The sequence below is a fragment of the Drepanopeziza brunnea genome (assembly GCF_022702325.1).
Source record: "Drepanopeziza brunnea f. sp. 'multigermtubi' strain 214-2 chromosome Unknown ctg13, whole genome shotgun sequence".
Taxonomy (NCBI): domain Eukaryota; kingdom Fungi; phylum Ascomycota; class Leotiomycetes; order Helotiales; family Drepanopezizaceae; genus Drepanopeziza; species Drepanopeziza brunnea.
This window is the reverse complement of record NW_027094076.1, coordinates 1,906,322-1,920,230: the sequence shown is the minus strand read 5'-3', so window position 1 is coordinate 1,920,230 and position 13,909 is coordinate 1,906,322. Positions and strand designations below refer to the sequence as shown.

Below are 13,909 nucleotides of genomic sequence, written 5' to 3'. Positions count from 1 at the left end.
TATTGTCAAAGTGGAAATCAATCATCAGCTTTTATGTTTCGCGGACCTTGCTGTGGATTATATGGCTTTGGCGATCGGCGGCGGCAGCAGCGACAGTGGGCTTTTGTTGACTGGACGTCGCTAATAATTTAAGCGAGGGAGGGATGTTTGACTTGGAGTTGATAGGTACATGGAGCGAGACTCGCAGGTTTTGCGGATTTGGCCGAGCGCTAATCCCACTCGCGTTGTTTGTTCTGACGCGTTGCTGGATAATGATCATCGCCGATGGAGATTGAGTGTGGACTGGACCTGGAAAGGTTCATATGGGGTTTATCTGACTCGTTTTGAAAGCTTGGAATTTGTGGAAAAGGAGAGAGGGGGGGGGAGAGAGAGAGAGTCACTGAGACATTAGAGATCTTGTTATTAGATCAAAGTGATACAGAAAAGTTCGTGCCTGACAGCTTACGAAACTTGGTATAAGTGCAACTTGATTGATAAAAGTTATGAGAATCTGGGAAGTGGTTCGAGTATCACGATACTTGACCGAATTGACATTCAAAATCAACCTCAACGCATCCGCAAGAAGTTTTCGTGCGATTGATGATTTCCGACGCATCCTACCAGTATCTTCTTCGCTGCTAAAGACCCTTTCAATCCGAACTCAACATTTACTTCCTGCTGTCCCTTTCAAGTTTCTTTCTGCAGTCCAAAGCAGAATAGCAATACGTATCGCAGCGAATCCTGAAAAGGAAGCAAGGAGAATACCGGGGCTGAAGGGAAAACCAAGTCTTTGACATCCGAGACTGCATCATCTATCAGCAAAGTGTACATATTCTTAGTTAAGCGTGCAAGCTTCGATTTTAATACGGTGCCAGGTTTCGCAGGTGCCGATATCCTTTGCAGCGATTTACCAGATCGCTTTTGTATGCCTTTCTCTTGCGTTCAACTGTGAAAAAAAAAGGGGGGAGGGCTCGTAGGGACCCATTGAATATATGCAACTAAAATAGTAGAGGCTGTGAAAACAAGCACGTATACCGCTGATTGCTCGTATATCTGCGAGATACCGAATTGCATGATTTATCTACAACTACTACTCAACTATTCTCGGCGAAATACATAGCCGCTCCCATATCACGCAAGCCTCCGATCGCTTGCAACTCATAGCCCTTCCATTCCATCCACAGCAATACTCTTCCTCTGTTTCCCGAATTTTGAGATACCTCGCCTCTATCTCCATCTCACCTATCCCGATGTCCATCTTAAGCGGTCCAAAAAACCTAGAACTTCAAGATTAACCACCCCTCCTCCACTCTACTGCCAGCCTGCCTTCAGCTCTCAGATCAGTAGCAAAGTCGAAAGCTCTTCCTACACATCAACCCCGAACAAAACCCTCCAAGTATCCAGAAGCACACCACCACGACACCTAGGCTCGAAAATGTGTCACAACCTCCAGCTTTCGAATGGAGGATGCAAGTGCCCAAGCCTCAGGATCTGAGCAAGATGAGGAATGCGTTCGAGAGAAAACCACCGAGCTCAGGGGGCAGGAGAAAGCTGCTGCGAGGAAGAGGGTGAGGGGAAGAGATGGGAGATTCAATTATTGTAGAGCGTGCGGCGAGGAAGTGTACCGAGCGCGTGGAGTTCGTCGGGTCAGGGCCGGACTGTGTGGGTGTTTGCCAGGCCGGGACTGCAAAGGCGTGCCAGCTACGCGAGACTTGAGATGGTGGATCCGGGCCTGAGGGCGGAGAGCTGAGATGCAATGAGGGTCGTTCATGCGAAGGCGAGGCTTCTCGTGAATCGTGACGGCTAGGATAGAGGATGGGGGCTGTAGATGTCGAAGAGGAGTGGGATGTTGTGCATGGGATCGTTGGTTCTAGGCAGCTTGCTGATCTTGTACTTGTTATGGAGTTGCAGTTTACTGCTTAGGTGAGAAAAATCGTTGGATTTACATACTATGGCTCTTCTGAGATACTGTCAAATCGTAGGATTGGTGAGGTGTCAACGTTGATCCGAGATTAGCGAAATGCCCTTGAATCTTTAGCGAGCCCAAATTCTACGTACAGGCCAGAAAACCTAGAGTACTAACTGGAATTAATATTAGATGTGGCCTTTGATCTCTCTGTTGCAAGCTTAATTAATGGCGAGCTCCAAAGGACCGATGAGCTCATCCTTATAAGCAGAGCAGTCCCGTTGCCGGCTCGATTACCATGTAAAGCTGTCCCTGGAAAAAAAAAAGTTTGTCTTCAAAACATGGCTTGGTGGTGAGGAAGGGTGCTGAGGGCGAGGCAGCTGGATGCAGGATGCCATGGGAGAATTCTCCTATGAGTTTAGATCCGTCTATCTCTAAAGACAGCTGAAGTGAAGCTCGTGAACCCTATTGAAGTGGTAATTACCGTAAGTTCTGGGTCCGTAACAGATAAGGCAATGGAAAAAAAAAAGAAATTGAAGACCTACTTCTCATAAGCCTGATGTACAGAAATTTTAATAGCAGTACTTACCATCTTTCTATATGCTTACTTGTGACAAATTGCAAGCTCGAAATCGTTAGCCCCGATTCGGCCTCGCTTAGCATTGTTTATACCCCTTAACTCTCTCCGACTTTCTCGACAGCCAACCGACTTGAGTTCTCAGCTATAAATACGCATGGGGTGAGGATTGTCTATTCCAGCTGATACTGAGCCATGAACAGAATGATATCATGCGACAAAGATGCAGCTAGCAGGTAATCAAAGCCGAAACCAAGGAGATAGCCGGCAGCTTTGCAAATATAATAGACAGGACAGGAAAAAACCCCTCAACTTGTCTGCGTATGATAGTAAAAGAATATTAATATTAATGGTAAGATACAGCTTCTCAGCGCAAGCAAGCTCATCTTCATACTCATCACGTGGGAGGCGGCACATCAGCAAGTTTGCCACGCGGTTCTCGTCATCGACAGCATCGGCCGTTCCTAGTATAGAATAAATGTTGGCCCCGACGGGCTATGCTTTGCACAACAATAGAAGGAAGGCCTCAGACGAGGAAAGAAAGAGAAAAGATTATTTGAAATCAATTCTGACCCTCGGCATCGAAGTTTTGTCAGCGAAAGCTCATCCCTGCAGCATGCGATGCACAATCCCCCTCCATGACGACTTCAATTTGATGTGCCGAACGTCTGGAGGCAACATACAAATAAATACCCATTGACCTTCTCCGAACACAACGTTGTAATTCACGTCATTTCACATCCAAACCTCATCATCTTCAACAACACCATCACCTACCGAACTTCCACCCTCATCACCCAAGAACCAAAACAAACCACCCACCCTGCCGTCCCTCACCCCACGCACCCTCGTCCTCAGCACCCTCGTCCTCCTCATGGCCTTCACCATGCCGACCTTCCTCAACCGGCTCATGCGCCCCTTCACAAGCAGCACCCGCATGAGCCTCGGCGGCAGCGAGTCCGCCCCCATCTCCTCCCCGAACGGCGCCCAGAAAGCCACCATCGCCGCCGGCTGCTTCTGGGGCGTCGAGCACATGTACCGCAAGGAGTTCAAGGGCAAGGGACTGTACGACGCGCGGGTGGGCTACATCGGCGGGGACGGCGCCAATCCGAGCTACAGGGCCGTCTGCTCGGGGAGGACTGGCCGTACGTATAATAATCAGGATCCCCGTCAAGGAAACGTCTGAAGCATTGGCTAACCACGTGTGGGAATGCGACCAACAGACGCCGAAGCCCTCCAGGTGACCTACGACCCGGCCCAGCTCAGCTACCGACAGCTCCTCGAGTTCTTCTACAAGATGCACGACCCGACGACGGCGAACCGCCAGGGGCCCGACACGGGCTCGCAGTACCGCTCGGGCATCTTCTACCACGACGCCGAGCAGGAGGGCGTGGCGCGCGAGGTTACCAAGCGCGCGAACGAGAAGTGGTGGAAGGGCAAGATCGTGACGGAGATCCTGCCCGCGGGCGAGTGGTGGGATGCCGAGGCCTACCACCAGAAATATCTGGACAATAACCCGGGCGGCTATGAGTGTCCGAGTCACTTTTTGAGGAGTTTCCCGCCTTTGGATTGAGGGCCTAGGGCAGGTGTTGATGGAGAGAGTGAGAGACTTTTGCGTGGCAGGTGTGCTTCTTGGAGAAAATGGAAATAGAAAGGAGAGATACCTGGCGATGATTGATGAATAAATTGTATGATAAATCGGTAGCATTAATTATGGAATGCAATTACTGTACTCATGTTTTAAGATCAGTGGATGGCAAGCAGTCTCTGGCATGATATGTGGACAAACTCCAAATAAAAGAACCGATATATTGCCAGCATTAACTCCCTCACACATTACATGAGGAGTTCAACGGAGAATTTTGCTACGTTGATTTTGGTATATTCTGTGTCAAGTTCTGGCCGACTACCGCTAAATTCAATACAGACAAAAGAGAGGAGACTTTCCGTCGTCTTCGATAATACAGGCCATATTGGTTTACCCGCCCACCCATTCGCTTTGCTCCTTGACTACCAATAGTGTCCCTTGCCTATCCTTACAAACTCTCGCACACCACCTACTTTCTGCGTCCTTGCTGCATCATCAAGATCTGAACGAACCGAACAAAGATGTTCAAGAAGTCCAACTCCAGACTCATGCTCTCGTTAACCGGATCCTTGGCCATCAAGCCCCGCTCAGCCATACGAGCATGCATCAGAATCTTCTGCACATCGTACAGCGTGAAGCCTCCGAAGACAGCCAATCCTCCGTACAGCCAGATATTCTCAGTGAAGGCAAGAGTTCGGACAGCGGTAGCTGGGAGAACGAGAGGGGCAAATCCAGAGACGGCGACGAGAGCAACACCAGCCAAAAGAGGTCCACCGAGGTAGAGGTACTTCTCTTGCTTGGCAGTGGCGCCGACGAAAGAGATCGAGCCCATCATAGCGATTGTGTAGAGTCCAGCGCGACCGATGATAGCGGGTGGAGCCATGAAGAGGAGTGGTGCGAGGAGAGCTCCTTGAGTAACGTTGAATGCTGACCAGAGACCATACTTTTGCATATAGCTGCAATCGTTAGATACAAAACTTGACTCTTAACGAGAAAGATGACTTACTTTTCAGGGCTTGTGGCTCTCGTTCCCATCATCGTTCCGATGCTAAGTGCGAGTCCTCCGATCATAACAACCCAAGGGTTGGTAGCCATCAATCTGTACGTAAAGCCGCTCTGGAACATAGCTCTGGCCGAAAGTCCGATGATACCAATTCCCAAGCCCGTATGCATAAATGTATCATTGAGGTATGCTCTCTCGAACGGCGGCATACCTCCATCTTCTCTCGTCTCGCGGTTGAATACTAGGTTGATCGCAAGTACTTTTGTCCATCAGCAACGTCCTTTACACATTCGAGATGTTCCACCTACAAGTTCCACCAAACATCGCCCCTCCAACTACCAGTTTCTGCACCAAGTTCCCGCCACCCGGAGTCTGGATAGCTGGCTGCTGCATGTATGTCCTCGATTGTCTGAACGCATTTCGAGCTTTCGTAAGAGTAGTAACTGGTATCGTCGAGCGCGAGGTGAAAAATTGGTTTGCGGGTCTGCTGCTGTGGAATGATCGGACAGGTGCGCCACTGGAGCGGAAGACGGTCTTGGAAGCTCCTGCCAGGGCGGACGTGAGCCGAAAAGGCTGTCGCATCGTGAAGGCCATGATTGTAGTTGTGGATTTGAAGGGATCGATGTGGTGATGGTGCGTATATGCTGGATAATGAGTACCTTCAGAGGGAGGCGGCGATGGTTGACGTCGTTTGCGGGGATAACTTCGGATTTAAGAGTTCTGACTGGCTTTTGAGTGCTGGCTCAAGCTGGAAGCTTCGATGATTAGTCAGAGTTATATCACGTGATAATACCATTCAATATCTCATTGCTAGGTACTTATTTAATTACTGTCGTCCTGGCTGCAACAAATTTTTAACACTTTATCTATCCTACTTCCTGATTGATCAATTGGAGTCAGACAAACGCCGAGCTGCTCTATTTTGACAAACTGTTTTTAACCTGTTTTTCCTCTCGAATCTCTTTCCTGACTGCTAAGTTGGGTTCACATGCGTCGTGCGGGCCATTGAACTTCTGTTTTGCATCGATACAAATGGAAATTGTCTGCTTTGGGCAAAATGAATATGCAGCCGTTGGGTCATCCTGCGATGCCGCTAGTACAGGATCCTAATACTTGATGTGCTTGCTTAGTTTGCTTATAGCCCTTCAGCCATACCTCTCTTCCTACGATATATATCCTGGCAAGAAAGATATCATGTACTCTGTTTCTGCAAAGATATTTTCTCACAAAGTTCAAATGACAGGATGGACCGAGAGATTCAACCGCCGGTGAGCAAAACGACCCGCGTCAACCATCAGATTCCTCCGTCCTGCCGATCTAAGTACGCCACAAATCGAACATGTTCCGCATGTGGGCTTGCTGCCCCGGCGTGAATTCGTTCGTACTGGCCTGGATTCAGCATGTCGCTTTATACCATCACGTTCACGAAAGCGGAACTTACCAACTGTCGTCATTGTACCCCATGAAATTATGGATAGGATCCAGCCCCGGCAAATCCGGACAGGAATCGCTCCCGACAACGCATCCCAAGGAGCTCTGCGTAGCAGGCGTGTCGGCCACATTATCATTGAAGCTATCGCACGTCCGACCCTGAAAAGGGTGCAGCACGCCAAACCAGTGGCCGACCTCGTGGACCGCCATGTGTCCTCTCGGCGGGGGCTCCACGATCGTCGCCCGCGACAGGCCCGGCATGGTGTTCCCATTCACGACACAACCGTCAAGGTAGAAGGCCGAGCTACCCTCGGCGACGGACCGGGGAAGGTTACACTGCCCGCCAAGATCGTCGTACAGATCGGTAAAGAAGTACACGTTCAGCGCGGCATAGTTCCCCCGCCGCGTGGCGCTCATGAACGCCGTGTAGGCGTCGAAGTCACTGATGCTGCCGTTGACGTAGAAGCCGCGGCCGACTTGGTCGTCGACGACCCGCGACGTGTTGACCAGGCGGAAAGAGAAGCCGGCTGGGAGGAAAGAGGCGCGCAGCACGTCAAACTTCATAGGAACCGATCAGATCAGATCAGATTCTTGTGGTAGGTGATAGATTGCTCCATCTAGTGAACACTTACCTGATCAGTCACGATCTTATCAGTGATCCTGTTTTGATTTGCCACGGTGCTTCCAATATGGAAGTAGACGTCCACCTCGGTTATGTTATTCGGAGACGCGACTTCTTGCCGACGGGCGACTGGAGATTGCGGCTGCTGGACCTCATAATAATCCTGGTTTGCGCATCTCTGTGCGGATAGGACTCCGCATAGTGTGAGCGTAAGCAGCAGCACAGAGGTCATCATTTTATGAAGGAGATGAATATGATTCTCATTAAAAGAGGTGGGTGAACAACCGCAAATCCCATTTGTGCTTTATCGACTTGTGTTTACCCCTATCTAGCTACGACAATCATGCTGCAAGCAATTTCTAAAAATTGATACGAGATACCTTGAATGTGCCAAGGTCAATATCACTGCTTATAACCTCCCATTCTAGAAGGTATACGAGGTTGCCAAGGCTTGCCAAGTACCCACGTCTTCGTCAGTTGCTCAGTCTTCCAAGGAGATGTGCACTTGCACGACTCAGCGTTTACCTGAAGTTAGCCGATGATCCCCCCAACTCTTTGGCGGTACCGACCACCATTCTCTACAACAACGTGAAATGCACATTACCGAGCCTTAAAGATGCAATGTAGTCCGCCTAAGCTCCTAGTATGTAAACAAACGACCCCCCCTTTCTCCTTCTTCTTCTTTTTCTTCTCTCTATAAATCTCGCGGCGCAGCGATAAAAACCCATATCCCAGACGAGTGAAGCCATGAGCCCAGAAAGCGAAGGCACCAGTTTCGTACAGATCGCGCCCTGCCTATTCGCCTATTCGCCTATCGCTCGCTCGCTCATGCACAGCGCCTATTCCGCCTCGCTATGTCCGTCTATTGCATTTACGTATATCAAAATCCATTTACACCACCGGCCCATCCTCCTTCCTTGCCATCGTTCCGTTGCTACTTAAGGTAGACTTCACTTCGTGCTTCGTGACTTCGTAGGCTTAGCAAATGTGGGGTACTCTGTGACGAGATCATCTCAACGTCCCATTCCCCTTCTTCGTTTCAAACTTCAGCCCTCTCCGCCCATACATCCGCCGACTCCTCTCCTCACCACCAGCATCCAGCCACTTCTGGAGATTCTTACACTGACTCACGTCGAACTTCTCCAGTATCGTGCAGCCCTCGACTACGGCTTCAACACCAATACCCGTCACCCGAACACAGCCTCTGACGCTCAACTCCTTCAATTCCAATAAGTGCAATCCAATTGATCGAAGAGACGAATCAGAAACCGCAGAGCCGCAGAAGGCAAGTTTGAGCGAGCGCAGTTGCGGACAGCCGAGCGAAAGGACTTCGGTCGCCGTATCAGAGAGCGCGCAGCAGAAAGACTGGTCACAATTAGTTAAAGTTATTTAAAGATTCGAATGGCCACCTACCAAGTCCAGCTCCTTCAGCCCCTTCGCAGCATTCGTCAGGTAGACAATGGCGTTATCAGTCAGATACGTGCAGTCGGCCAGGATGAGCTTCTCCAGCTTAGCGAACTTGTAGATGCTCCAGTGCTGGAAGCCGCCATCAGTGATGGTCGTGCAGCGCGTAAGATCCATGCTCTGGAGTCTCTGATGTGCGTGGACTGCTAGATGTGCCATGGAGCGATCAGTTACGTGTTTACAGTAACTCAGTGTGAGCCGCTTAAGTTTTGGACAGCCTACAACTGTGCCGACGGGAGGTATCAGAGCATAATGCTGCTTGTACCTTGCTGCATTTTGTTGCTGCGCCAATGTCGGCTCTGTGACAACCCAGCCTACGATACGGGCGAGAAGGTTGTCGCTGACTTTACGGCAATTGGAGAGGTCAATTTCCTCCATTTCCTTCGCGTTGTTGGCCATTTCCAGGACGGCGTTCGCAGAAATATCCCATACACTTTTCATCTTCCACGCATGTACACCCCTACCGCATAGAGATGAAAGGGCTGAGAACCCTTCATCGGTAAGGTGGAAGCAGTTGCTAATATCAATGCTGAGCGCTCGTTTGCCGACAAAGGGAATTATGACATCGATCAGTGCCTTGTTTGTGACTGTGCGATTATAAATGGAGAGATCGAGGTTATTGCAGACGTCCGGTGACGTAGTGAGAATTTTGGACCAGTGCAGAGATACAGAGCGCAGGCGCATGAGCTGGTAGATGTCAAGATACGAAAATATGAGGATCAATACCCCATCCGGAAGCACTCCCTCGCTTTTTTTGCTAGGTCTTCTCTGGAAAATCTTCGCTCGCTTGGGACGGAAAGTTGAATCTGGAGGTGTCATGGCGTGAATGGGCCTCGAAGGTGTGGGTGTCTGAGACCGCGACCTGGTCCTTGGCCCCGTTTGCTCGTCTGGAGGTGGTGTTTCCGGGACTGGGGGGGCAAGAGAGCCTCTTCGTGGCGTCCGGGATCTCATATTGTCCATATCGACACTCAAGAACGGGTCAGGGTCCGTAGGCTCCATATTATCTTGATCTTCCGCGCGACTGGGCGTGTGTGAACTCGCAAATTTCGATGGGGTGAACGTGACTTCAGGGAGTGTGCAGCGATTGGGAGTAATAGGTCTTTCGTGATTCTCCAAGCTATTGGTTGACGGATCATCGATGTCGACCATATGAACATCTTGATCTTCCGACTTTCCAATCCTGGTCTTTGCCGTTTGCTCCACCTGCCTCCGGATGTCTGGCGAGCATCTTCTCCAAAGTTCCTCCAGGACTTCACCACTGATCATCAGACATTCGACCGTCGTGATGGATCTCACAGTAGCTGTCCGTCTTGGTGCCAAGGCCAAACTAGCAACTTCGCCAAAATATTGACCTTGCTTCAGCCTTGGTCGGATGTATGAGCCTCGTGGCGGCTGAGTTTGGCCATTGGTCGTCTCATGGATGACTTCGGCCTCGCCTCTTACAATAAAGTAAATTTCATTCCCTGGCGAGCCTTGTAGAATAATGTCTGTGAACGGCGGATAGGTTTTCGGCTGAGTACTCAGCCCGAGGAAATGAAGAATTTCCGTCGGCAGTGTGGAAAACAGTGGCAAATCCTTGAGGGTCTTCCGCACGTTGATGAAGCCGCTTCCTAAGGCACTGCCGGCAGCTGGATCCTCAATTCCCTGAGGACTGGGCGATTTCCTTTTTTTCGTATTGATCACCGCTCCCTTCTCAATTACCCCCACATCTCCCGTCGAGACCTCACCTGGGGCAGGCTCACGAGCCAAAAGCTTACCGCCTCTTGATGGAAGGACAGTGGAGATCAATTTTGGTCCTTTTCCGCTTTCTTTCCTTTTCTTGTTTAATATTGTGAGCCGCTCTTGCGCTTCATCCATGATAGCCTTCTCCATTTCTGGGAATTTGGGCAACTCCTGCCGTAAATCCTCTTTCTTCAATACCACCAGCAGACATTTTGTTCTCGCCAGGATAGTGGCTGTTCGGGGGACGTCCATGAGGATGCCAATCTCTCCGAAGAAAGACCCGGGCCTCAACTCGGCATATGTAGCCTCCCCATCGCGAGAGGTGACTGCCACTGCTCCCCTGACCAGCCAGTACATCGCCTTCGCCTCGTCTCCCTCAGTCAATATTATATCGTGTGGAGAGTGAACCTGGGGTCGCAGGTGCTTTCCGATGGCAGCTAGGAACGAGTCGGGGGCGGAGAGGAAGAGAGGGAAGGATCGTATGCGGTCGACGATATCGAGTGGCATATCGGGGATGGTTGAGGCAGTCAGGGGAGACGGGCGTATTGGACGAGTCGGGTTCGTCTCGATGTTGAAGGATCGGATCAAGGACAGCGAGTCTGGAATAGGGGCGCCATTTGTCCTGAACGACGAGCTGGGCCCTCCACGGTTCCGTCGCATCTTGGATGGTGGTTCTTATGGTACTCCTCCAATCCGACTGATTACACGGCCAGCGGCCGTTGTGCCGGTTGAGCTACCAGATGACGGTCAGGTCTCCAGGTAGGCAGAAGCAGATCGGGAGTTGTTTGGCTGGGGTTTATAGTTACAGTTGCAATTGTGGTTATAGTTGTAACTGTAATAGATACTCGACCGGTCCCGGGTGTTCCTGTGTGTAATGACTGACGTACCAGCTCGAAGAGGGTTGGTTCACCGCGGGTTGAAGGCGTTGTTCAGATTCCCAGGAGCGGATCATATATGATAACAAATATAGATATATATATTTATCGACAAATTTGCATATATATTTATATGCCAACCCCGTACCTCTTCGAAGGGTCGGTGGCCCAGGTTTGCTCTTTGTTCTGCTCGTTTCCACGGCGTGAGGCGCGTGCGTCGGTCGTGTCTGGTCGGCTGTTACTTAGGGAGAGTGATATTATTAGCTGGGTAATCCAGTCCTGAGTCCTGACGCATCTCTGGATCTGCGGGGTTCTTAACCTACATACCTTCTTCACTTCTTCCCTTTACTCTCCTGCGCAGGTCGAGGTTGGGGTCAGGTTACGCAAGACAAGCTGAGGGTGACGGTAAGGGTGAGGGTGAGGGGCCAGAATCTGGTGTCACTGGGAAGGGTGGATGAAGCTGCTCAGTACCCAGGTATCTGCTCGACGACGACGACTCCGACTCCGACTCCGACTCTGGTGGTGGCAGTGGCACACAGAATCTGGACGGGGATGGGACAGGCAAAGGAGTCGGGCGGGAAATAGAATCAATGCACGGAGCGCTGTATACATCAGGCGTTCCAGCTCCGGACATAAGGCTATTCGCATGCCCAATTGGCTGGAACACGGTCTCTTAGTAATAATTCATAATTTACCTATACCTGACTTGCCGAGACGGAGCTTGAGTGGCCTGGGTGGAGCTGGAGATGAAAATATGTTTTCTTCTTGCAGATAGATATAGGTTCTGGTATGGATAGAATGCAACGATGGGAAGCGATGCACGAACAAAGATAGAGATAAAGATATGTAGATTAATTTTAATATAAAGGTAATATATATATTAATATAAATATATAGATATATATCTGTATATGTCTCTCTATATATTAATTGCTCCCAGGCGCGGGTAGCTACCTAACTGGTAGATTCTCGCTTCATTCCTCCGCCAGGACAACTCGACATGGATGCGAGCCCAGCAGCCCAGCCCAGCCCAGCCCGAGCCCACCGACGGTGAGATTGGCTTCTTCCAGAATCCTTCTAGAAGCCGAGGGGCCGAGAGTGTTTTGGCTCGTGCCACCCTTGGGACGCCGTCCTTTCTTCTAAAAACAAAAAGGTCAATATACTAGTAATAAATAATTAGTGCGCTGATTATTATTACCAGCGGTACGATTATTTATAACCGACGTAGCAATTACGAATACGGTTCAAGAAAGAGATATATATTTCTTCCTGCACTTGGCTGAGGTTTAATTCATTATCCTTATTCTCTGTAAGTTCGTTTCCTCAATGTCAGCTCGCATCATTAAGAGACTTATACAAACACGATGCTACGGTCAAAGTCTATCTTCACGATCTTGCTAACCTTGAGCTTTTTATCTGAAAAGGCTAAAGCTCAAGGATTTTGGTGGTGGCGCCAACCAACAGAACAGATAATCATCGGCTATGCACAACTTCCCGAAGTAAGTTTCACTTTGATTTACCACTCCTCCTCCCGAATAAATCCCGCCTGGGGGTGGCTCAAAAGCTTAAAACTCTACCTTAAACCTGGTTTCCCTACCCTCAGGTGGTAATTACTACCACTATTACGCCCGTGAGGTTGTATATAGCATAAGCTTATATTAATCGCGCAGATTATAGGAGCAGGCTAAGCGCATCAATCAAAGCAACAAGCTCTATGTAGACGAATCCCCATACCTTAATCGATTAGGACTTGGCTTTTATCTAAGTGAGCTGATCTATATACTTTGGATCGTTATCCATTACGCGAAGCTAATAATCCAAATAGTAAACGACCCTAGGGTCTGGCTAGGTAAAGAAGGGGGTTGGTATTGTGCTATCAAAGCGAATGAGAGTAAGATGAGAAATATTGAAAAAGTCTATATCCCGAAATCTTATGAACAAAAGATTTGGAATCGTGTTGAGCAAGTAAATTTATGGGGCGGAACCGAAGAAGTCATTGTGGATTACATTGAATTCGAGTCAAAGCCAAAAATATTACAGCCCGAAAAAGCGCTGCGCTTCTCCCTCAATTGGCAGATGCAAATGCTTATTCCAACGAAAGTGGTAGATAACGGTGATTTGGATTTATGGGGTAAATGCTTTCGATCTGAGAATGAGCTGAAGCAATTTTCGTATAATATTATTGATTGGGAATCTTGGAATATTAAAGGAGATCGTGGAAAACCGGTCTATGATCCTGTTTTTAGGTTCGGAAAAGGGGGGGAGGTCACTTGGTGGTAGCTGCGCATGTGGCCATATATACTACTATATATAGTAGTAGATCCCTTGTGCTCACCCGAGCTTCCCGTTAGCTAGCAATATGCAATTTACAGTTACAGCTACATAAAAGATGCAGGACGGCTTTCCAACTCACTCCCAATCATGGGTCACGGAGTATCACTTGTAACTCTTCCCGTAGTCCTCTCAACTGCATTGCATTGCATGGCATGTCACTATACTATACTGCAGTAAGACCGTAGCTAAAGCTAGCTGGCAGGCTGGCTCAAAGAGCCAACTTGAGACTAAATAGAGCGTAAACATACACAGACCTTTTATTTAGAGAAGAATCGCGGGGACCGAAAGCTATGACAGCCAGGGAGTGCTTATGATCATTACTGAACCTTGTTGCACATGCCACGTCTGGGCTTGTCTTGCTGTATCTAAACTCAAGTAAGATCCGCCTTCTCGGCAGGAGGTGCACGG

The 13,909-nt window shown here is 49.3% G+C and overlaps 4 protein-coding genes across 4 annotated transcripts; 2 read left to right on the top strand and 2 right to left on the bottom strand.

Annotated features, from left to right (window-relative positions):
* Positions 1-3,348: 3,348 nt before the first annotated feature.
* Positions 3,349-4,035, top strand: L3040_007682 (uncharacterized protein; the record flags this gene model as incomplete). The annotated part of the gene is made up of 2 exons (XM_007291739.1): positions 3,349-3,607; positions 3,686-4,035. The coding sequence occupies 2 exons, from the start codon at positions 3,349-3,351 to the stop codon at positions 4,033-4,035; spliced, it is 609 nt and encodes a 202-aa protein (XP_007291801.1).
* Positions 4,036-4,519: 484 nt separating this feature from the next.
* On the bottom strand, positions 4,520-5,647 carry L3040_007681 (uncharacterized protein; the record flags this gene model as incomplete). Its single annotated transcript, XM_007291740.1, has 3 exons — positions 4,520-5,006; positions 5,057-5,312; positions 5,362-5,647. 3 exons carry the CDS (start codon positions 5,645-5,647, stop codon positions 4,520-4,522), a joined length of 1,029 nt encoding a protein of 342 aa, XP_007291802.1.
* Positions 5,648-6,523: 876 nt separating this feature from the next.
* Positions 6,524-7,476, top strand: L3040_007680 (uncharacterized protein; the record flags this gene model as incomplete). The annotated part of the gene is made up of 4 exons (XM_066154947.1): positions 6,524-7,080; positions 7,140-7,272; positions 7,324-7,378; positions 7,439-7,476. The coding sequence occupies 4 exons, from the start codon at positions 6,524-6,526 to the stop codon at positions 7,474-7,476; spliced, it is 783 nt and encodes a 260-aa protein (XP_066010825.1).
* Positions 7,477-8,114: 638 nt separating this feature from the next.
* Positions 8,115-10,952, bottom strand: L3040_007679 (uncharacterized protein; the record flags this gene model as incomplete). Its single annotated transcript, XM_007291742.1, has 2 exons — positions 8,115-8,471; positions 8,520-10,952. The coding sequence occupies 2 exons, from the start codon at positions 10,950-10,952 to the stop codon at positions 8,115-8,117; spliced, it is 2,790 nt and encodes a 929-aa protein (XP_007291804.1).
* Positions 10,953-13,909: the final 2,957 nt, after the last annotated feature.